General features: G+C 46.8%; 1 protein-coding gene across 1 annotated transcript; it reads left to right on the forward strand.

Moving 5' to 3' along the window:
• Positions 1 to 5130, forward strand: LOC133483902 (transcriptional regulator Myc-2-like). Its single transcript, XM_061785751.1, has 3 exons — positions 1 to 479; positions 1555 to 2102; positions 3228 to 5130. Exons 2-3 carry the CDS (start codon positions 1562 to 1564, stop codon positions 3887 to 3889), a joined length of 1203 nt encoding a protein of 400 aa, XP_061641735.1. The 5' UTR covers positions 1 to 479; positions 1555 to 1561; the 3' UTR covers positions 3890 to 5130.
• The last annotated feature ends 3424 nt before the right edge of the window (positions 5131 to 8554 follow it).

Consider the following 8554-nt stretch of genomic DNA (forward strand, 5'->3'; position numbering starts at 1 on the left):
CCCCTGCCCGGTATCCCTGCGCCGGCGAGACGAGCTAGACCCGACCCCCGCGATAAACGCCGCGGTGCCGCCTTCGTCGCCGGTGCTTCCGCCCGGACCGGATGCGAAGGGCGACGAACGGCGGCGATTAAACGACAGGTCGCGAGTCGGTGCGCGATCGGTGGCCGGTTGGGCGGTTTTGGCGCCGTTTTTCGTCGCGGAGGGCCACCGGCGAGCCGCGCCCATAAAAGCGCTGCGGCCGCGCCGGCCACACCCACTTTGTGCGCTGCTAGCGAAGCGGCCGCTCGCTCAGCCCGAAAACGCACCGCACCGCCCCGCAACATGCTGCCTGGCTCCCGCTCCGACTACGCGCGACCACAGCGACTTGTCTTCACCACCGAGTAGTCGTCCTCCTCGACCCTCGTGGACTTTAACCTTCTCGGATACTTTTCTTCCACTTCGTTGAAATCCCGACTGGTTGTTTGAAAGCACGACTACCGGTAAGAACGCTTCTCTCTCCCTTTTTTTGTCTTTGTGACGAGTAAGTTCAAAGTGTACCTGACGACAACCGGGGGCCGGTTGAGGGGAACTGAACTGTGAGTGGGTTACGTTGAGTAAATGTGGTGGCTCAAGACGCCGCTGGGTGTCGACGGCATGCAGAACCCCGTTAGGAAATGCGCACATTTGCCCCGAGCTGCGCAATTACTCAAAAACCACGCCATTCGTTGCTAATTGTGCACCGTCTACGGTCGTGTAATGTGCCGGAAAGTGAATCGGCGTCGGTGTGTGCGCTTAAAACGAAATTCAAATGCAACAAATTCGCACACGTGGCTTGTCTTTCACGCTGCAGTCGGGCGTTCTTTAACGCTCACTTAGGAGCAGCTGCGCTACGCCAAAGCCTCATTAGGAAATGCGCGTATTTTTCACCAGCTGCTTAATTGCTCCCAAACCGCGTCACTCTCTGCTAATTGTGCGGCTTCTATCTTCCTTTTTTTGTCTTGGAGAGTAGATCGGCGTCGGTGTGCTTTGTTGAAACGAACTTTAAAAAAAATAATAATAATAATTCCCACGCGTGGATTCAGTTTCCACGCTGCACACAAGGGCGTTGAATGACTCCCCGACTCTCCATTCAATCTTTTGTACAGTGGGTGTGTGCGTCAAATGCACGCAGCACACAGTGTGGCTTTGTTGTACACGGCGAGCACGCGCCACATCCACGCAGCATGTGACGCGATTGTGACATGACCTCCACGCCCTGCCGGCTTCGGCGTGTCCTGGTCCGAAGCGAGAGAGCGTGTGCTTCGCTGAGCTGCTGCTGCTGTTTGACAAAAATGTCAATTGTGGAAACGCCAGCCATGTCTCGTCCAGCTGTTGCTGTGACGTGGGGAGAAGAGGGCGTGGTTTTTTTTTGTTTTTTTTTCGGGGTTTAGCAGCCATGGGTGGATCCCCAGAGATGTCAACACGAATAAAAGGGAGCACCCGACTTTGGAGGAGTTGACTTTCCCTCAAGCGTGCGTTCGTGCGCTCGGATGAACGCGCTTGTCCGGATTTTAACCTGATTTTTCTGGTCTGCAGTTTGAAAATGTTGCAAAGCTTCGCCCAGCCGCAGGACTGGCTCTACTCTGAGCCGCTGCTCTTCGACGACGACTTCTGCCAGAGCTTGATGAAGGACCTCCAGTCGCTGCCCACTCCTCCGCAGTCGCCCCCCACGAAGGCGGCGGGCGCCGCCGGCCGGGGAGGCGAGCCCCTCTCCAGCGGCGACCAGCTGAGCTTCGTGTCCGACATCCTGCTGGAGGACCACGACATGCAGCTCAACTGGAACTGCGCCTTCATCCACGAGAAGGCGGGTACTTTCGGAGGCGGCGGGGGGCGTCGACGCCGGCCCTCGGAGGAGGAGAGCGGCGAGGACGGCCTGTGGCGGTGCCTGGCGTCGGAGAAGCCGGCGTCGTCGGTGCTGGGCTCCAGCCCGCTGCTGTCGGACATGGACACCGCCATCTTCGAGGGGCTCGCCGGCTCCACGCTGGACTGCCACGACCTGATGGAGAGCCGGGAGAGCGGCGAAGCCACTTCCGACTACTGCTCCACCGGAGGAGAGATGTCCACGTACTCGTCCAGCGACTCCGGTGAGATCGACGGACCCGACGCGTCGTTGCTCTTTCGGGTCTCGGCACGCTCGTGCTTTCCTGCATACTAATATATGTATACATTTTTTAAAGTGTGGGCGGGGTCACCGCTGGGGACTGACAGCGTAACGGAAGCGCGAGTGTGCTTGTGTGTCTCAAACCATTAACATGTCACTCACTCATTTCACTGACTGCAGTCCACTGGCAATGCCGCTTGCTGACCGTTAACCACACAGGAAGTGGCAAATTTATTTCTCACAACTATAAAAAAAAAATTCGAGACGTACAATAAATATATTTAAAAATATTTTAAATAATTTAGATTTAGATTAGGATTCATGTATTTTAAAAAATATATATATATATAATTGTGTTCCTTACTCCTCGTTGTCCTGCCCAGGACACGCTTGGAAAGGAGATTTTTAATCAGGTTTAAAAAAAAATAAATGTATAAAAGCATTTGTCATATGAAATACAATATGAAAAATTAAGCATTAAGCTACTTAAAAGGGGTAGCAATATATAGTCATAATTTCTAACTTTCAATTCATAAAACAAATTAGTTTTAATTCATGAAACCTTAAAACATAATTTTTTTTTTTTTAATTTATAAAATGAAAGTATGAAAGTATATTTCAGAACACAATTTGGAGAAATTCATTTTTTTTTTTACTTTTGTCAATAAAAACTAGAAAAATATTTGTTTTAGGATTCAGAAAAAAATAACGCTGACAAATTAAATGATACAAATTCAAATTTAATGAAAAGAAATCTTGATAATCTAAAATATTTTATGAACTTCATTGCACTAAACATTTTTGTTGAATTCTTGAATTTAGTTTAAAATATTTTTAATGAAATTGTAAATTGTTTTTTGTACAAATGTTAAATTAATTTGTATTAGAATTGATATTTTTTTAAATCATAAAACTTAAAATATGCTATTTTTTTAAAACATGAAAAAGGGTTAATGTATGATTTTTAATTCCCCCAAACTAAGCAATGTATATATAATTTTTTTTTTAAATATTTGTTTTTTTAGAATGTTTGTAAAGTCCAAAAAAGAATACAAAAATTTTGGGGGGTGACGCGGTGTGATTAAAGTCTCGTCTTGTCGTCTCGCAGAGGAAGAGATCGACGTTGTGACGGTGGGGCGGCGCCCCTCGGCCGACCTCTCGTCCCGCCGCCAGAAGCGGCGGGAAGAGGAGGAGGAGCGCTGCGCTCTCCGGCGCCACCACTTGGAGATCCAGCTGCAGCACAACTACGCCGCGCCGCGCCCGGCCTCCCCGCCGCCCTCCTCGTCCAACAAACGCCCCCGCGGCGGCCATCACGCCGCCTCCTCGCCGTCCGCCCGCCACCAGCCGTCATCGCGGCACGCGGCGGACGCGGAGGACGAGGAGGAGCGGCGGCGGACGCACAACGTGATGGAGCGGCAGCGGCGCAACGAGCTGAAGAATTGCTTCGTGCGCCTCCGCGACAACATCCCCGAGCTGTCCCGCAACGACAAAGCCTCCAAGGTGGTCATCCTGAAGAAGGCCACGGACTGCATCCGAGGCCTGGAGGGCCACGCCCACCAGCTGCAGTCCAAGCGCGACAAACTGCGCGCCAGGCAGGAGCAGCTCAAAGCGCGACTGCAGCGCCTCCGGACGCCGGCCCCGCTCGTGAGGAAAAAGGGAAGGAGGGACTTTTTGGTTTGTTGGTTTTGTACAAAGACAAGCTTTTGCTTTCAGGAACAAGGATTGTCGTATTTTTCCGTACAAAGACGAGCTTTTTGCTTTCAGGAATGAGGATTGTTGTTGTTTTTTTGTACAAAGACAAGCTCTTGCTTTCAGGAACGAAGCTTGTTGTTGTTTTTTTCGTACAAAGATGAGCTTTTTGCTTTCAGGAATGAGGACATTCTGACAAGTACGCACAAAGATGGACATTTCGGTCACAAATATAGACTTTGACACGTTGCGATGCCTTGACTGCTGACTGTTTGAACACACACACACACACACACGAACGAAGTCAGTTCTTGCGCGACTCGCAAAAAGTTTGGGATTTTGGGCTATGGGCTGAAATTCCAGGATGGAACTAAAATGCCTTTCAGTGACTCCACGTCAACCTGAGAGACCGGAGGAGTCACAGAAAGGCATAGAAGTGGGTTTCACCTGTAAAAGGTGAATTTTGCATTCATCTTGAAATGACCCCACAAGGCCCGATATCCCGAACATTTTGAGAGGAGTGTATTCAGGATGTCTTTAGCCATAGCAACCAGCAATCCCTCCGCCGTCAGCGATGTTGATGGCCTTCCGATTATTAGTTTTTGTTCTGCGGGAGACGTAAAGTTCCAGGAACTTCTTCCTTAGTCGGCATTTGATGCCTTTGATTCGCAATGGTGTCAAACTCATTTTTGTATCATTTTGGTGTTTTAAGATTTATCATTCAATACATAATTGCTCACTAAATGGAAATTGGTGACAGATATTGAAGTATACAGTGGACCCCGCATATTCGCATTTTTTTCTGGGAACCCCAACCTGTTTTATTAGGTTTTTTTTTCATGGCATTGACTTAACCTGTGTAATGTAATTATTAGGGATGGGCGAATACCAGCCTTGCTTCAAGGTATAAGGTACTTGTTAAGGCGGCCGATACCAGCTACCAATACTTTAGGCCCCCCCAAAAAGTCCCCCTCGCCAGTAGTTGGCGCTACACTGCGGCTGTTTGACACATACGACTCATCGAAAAGAAAGGTCTTTGGTTAAATACATCTGTCACTGTGGTAATTTAAATTTCATGTAAAGGTTACTAGTGGTATCGGTCAAAAAAAAAAGGTATGAAATGTCCCTAATTATAAGGAAACAAAAAAAATTTCCCAGGTTTTTGCTGCTCACGGGGTCCACTGTTCAACTATTGTTCAATTTATCTTAGAAGGCATTTGATTAGAAAAACAAATGCTTGTAATATTTGTTAAAAAGTGATGACAAATTCCAATTTTGGCCCAAATCTTGTACCCAAGTGAAAATAAATTTTTCAAAATCCATGATGAAGTTGACACTTGGTTTGTTTGGGTGGGCCCGATCTGGCCCCCGGGCCTTGAGTTTGACACCTGTACCGTAACCTCGCCAAAGTTTGTCGTGACTTTCCGGAAGGAACACTGTGACACTCAAGTTAGCTGTTTTCCTACTTCCTGATGTACCGGCACGTTCCATTTCCGGAGTTTTCTGACGTGAAGGTGATGAAATGTGCCAGGATCAGGTTTATTTTTTATTTTATTTTTTTTTTTTTTTTATAAATGTATTTTAAAAAAAAAAAAAATTTTCCCCCCTTCTCGTTCTTCCTGACATTCCCTGTTGACGAAACAGGAAGTAGCTGCTGTGATCCTCTCTGATTGGTTGATTGATGTCTTAAATGTTGGGACTTCTGGTCAGGAGGAAAGCGTCGTCGTCGCAGTCTTGCCGGGAAGTTGTTGGTCGTCGAAGCAAAAAAAAGAACCGCAGGGATGAATTTGAAAAGCTACCTCCGCCTTGTCACGCCCCCGCCACTCCCCCACTGTGTCCCCCGTACCCGCTCATCAGTGGCTAATACTGTACAGATTTTTTTTTTTTTTTTTTTTAAATGCACATTTATTTTTCAATTGTATCATAAATTATTTTTTTTAATTTTAATTTTTTTTTATAGGGGTTTGTCAGTTTGAATTGTTTGTGAATTGAAAGATGTTCTTTTTTTTCACCAGCACTTTTTTTTTTTTTTTTTTTTTAAGTTAAATTAAAGAACGAGCGTTGGGAAATGTGTCTGCTTGGATTGTCTGCACACAAATTTCATATTATATTATTCTCATTCTCTAAAATTAAAACTGTTAGTGTTTTTCATGGACTAAAAGTGTTTCTGGAGAGGCAAATAATTATAGTGAAAATCTTCAACGAGTCCACTTCTTCAGCCAGTTGCACATACGAGATACGCGAAGTTTGTCTCGGGGTCAAAGTGTGAAGTGAGGCTTCTTCCTGCGGGGTGCATCACTCTGGCGTCTTGCGCAAGACAGGCTCACTCCGTGGGTCTCTATGGACGTGTGTGCGTTTGTGTGTTTTCAGACATACTATCTCGGGTGATTTTGGTAAGAGAAGCAGGATCCACCCTGGACCGGTCACTCGTCAAAACCCAGATCATTGTCTTGCTGCAGAACCCAAGTGCGCTTCAGCTTGAGGTCACCAAATGATGGCTGAACATTCTTCTTCAGGAGGTTCATGGTTCCATCAATCACAGCAAGTTGTCCAGGTCCTGATGGGGCAAAGCAGTCCCAGATCATCACACTACAAGCACCATGTTTGACTGCTGCGTTACATTTACGCACACGCCTACCAAAAAGTTCAACTTTCATAATAATAGGATAATCAGGAATGGGTGTGGTCAGTGAAACTGAACCCAAAAGTGGGATTAGCAACAGTTAATTCCTCATGTAACAAAGGGGGGCAATTACTTTTTCACACAGGGCCGAGTAGCTTTAAATCGTTTATTTTCCCCCTCGATAAATCAAATTGAAGGACATCGACCAAAAAAATGCCCAAATGTACTTATTTACTCAACTACAGAGGGGTCAGGCATCCATGACGGCACAACGTTGCGGAGCGGCCGCGCCTAACGCTACTCGCCACATCTTGAACAAGTCCACAGAGGGTTGATGTGCCTTGGGAAGTGCTGCTGTTTTGGTTAGTAAACGAGTGCAAATAGATGCAAAAGTCTAATAAGTCTACAATAGGCGTGAATGATTTTTGTTTCGTGCGGGTTGCCCGTCACATTTGCGCACAATCAACACACACTTTGGACATGACAAACTCACACAGGAGGAATAAATACGACAAGAAGGAAGTCATCTTCTTTAGTTTAATTTCTAGAAGCACAAGGACAATGAACCCTTAATGTTAGGAGATTTTGAAGTGGGTTTTTTTGTTTTCATTTTTAGGCCTGAAGAAAGCTTCTGCAAGCAGCTTCCGACTCGAGCCGCTCGTCAGTAGGCGGACGAATGACAAAAGGAAAAAGAAAACAACAGAGGGGAATTTTCAAGCTTTTCTGTTTTGAATATTCGATTTCCCCTCCGGGCGCGGTGCTGCCCCTCGTTTACATCGAGTCGCTCGTCGACGTCATTTGACGACCGAAACGCGGCTCAGTGAAAACGGTTGCCGCTAAGCGGTCGCAGGAGCGGAGAAGGCACGCTTTCAAATTTGGTCGCCGGGTTCAAGAAATGGGTTCGGGTTTCAAATGAACGTCGCAATGCCAATTACGTTGGTTTCAAGTTTGGATTTGGAAGTTTCAAATTATGGGTTCAAACCAGGATTAGATTGCGAGGGTTAAACATTAAGGCATTTAAATTGGGCTTTTAAGACAGTGTTAAGGTTTCAAATTAGGGTGTGAAACAGGGTTAGGGTTTCAAAGTAGGGTTTCAAATTAGCGTTTTCAAACAGGGCTAGGGCTTCAAATTAGGGTTTGGAAACAGGGTTAGGGTTTCAAAGTAGGGCTTTAAAACAGGGTGAGGGTTTCAAAGTAGGGTTTTAAAACAGGGTGAGGGTTTCAAAGTTGGTTTTCGAAACAGGATTAGGGTTTCAAGTTAGGGTTAAGGTTTTAAATTAGGGTTTTAAAACAGGGTCAGGGTTTCGAAGTAGGGTTTTAAAATAGAAACAAATTAGGGTTTCAAGTTTGGGTTTCAAACCACTGTTAGGGCTTCAAGTTAGGCTCGTGTTCGTACTTCAAATTCGGAAGTTTTTAATGAGAGATTCAAGCTTGGTTGTGTTGCAAACGAAGGTAAGGTTTCCCATTTTGGTAAACCACGGTTACGGTTTTAAATTGGAGCTTGCAGCCAGCGTTAGGGTTTAAAGTTAAGTGATCAAATGTGAAATTCTTGCCTTACTACTGCGCTGGTGATCTGCTGTCTGGATTGTCCACAGCTCCTCCTCCTCCTCTTCATCCTCCCCCTCCCCCACTACCGTGATGGCTGTGAAAGTCGTTAAACCGGAGCCCCGCCGCAACCCCCCCCCCCCCGCCCCCCGGGCGCCTTCGACCCCCGCTAACCTTCCCCCACCCCGCATGAAAAAACCCGCCCCGCCCCCATGATGGGGAAACCTGCCAGCTGTGTTTGCTGCTGTTGTTCTTGTTTGTTGCCCACACACAAAAAGAAAGAAAGAAAGAAAGAAAAGAAAGAAAGAAAGAATGAGAGAAAGAAAGAAAGAAAGAAAGGAAGGAAAGACCCCACCCTCGTCTTCTCTGCCAGCGTGACACGATGGGAAGTCAGAGCAAGAAGCGAAAGTGTGTGAGAGTGTGAGAAAGCATGGTGGGCAAACACAAAGCTTCCACAAGTGGAAACTCAACTTTGCGTACGCCGCCACCTGAGTCAAGCGGAAAAAGAAAACGGCAGCGATTAAGCGGCAGCGATGCCCTGAAGTGCGGGCAAGGAGAACCACAACTGCCGATACACC

This window comes from Phyllopteryx taeniolatus, chromosome 9 (assembly GCF_024500385.1).
Source record: "Phyllopteryx taeniolatus isolate TA_2022b chromosome 9, UOR_Ptae_1.2, whole genome shotgun sequence".
NCBI classification, from domain to species: domain Eukaryota; kingdom Metazoa; phylum Chordata; class Actinopteri; order Syngnathiformes; family Syngnathidae; genus Phyllopteryx; species Phyllopteryx taeniolatus.

Excerpts from the sequence above, each read along its gene's own strand:
- LOC133483902 (XM_061785751.1), top strand. The coding sequence starts at position 1,562 with ATGTTGCAAAGCTTCGCCCAGCCGCAGGACTGGCTCTACTCTGAGCCG. Across the intron at positions 2,103-3,227 it reads GTACTCGTCCAGCGACTCCG|AGGAAGAGATCGACGTTGTG; the intron begins GTGAGATCGACG and ends GTCGTCTCGCAG.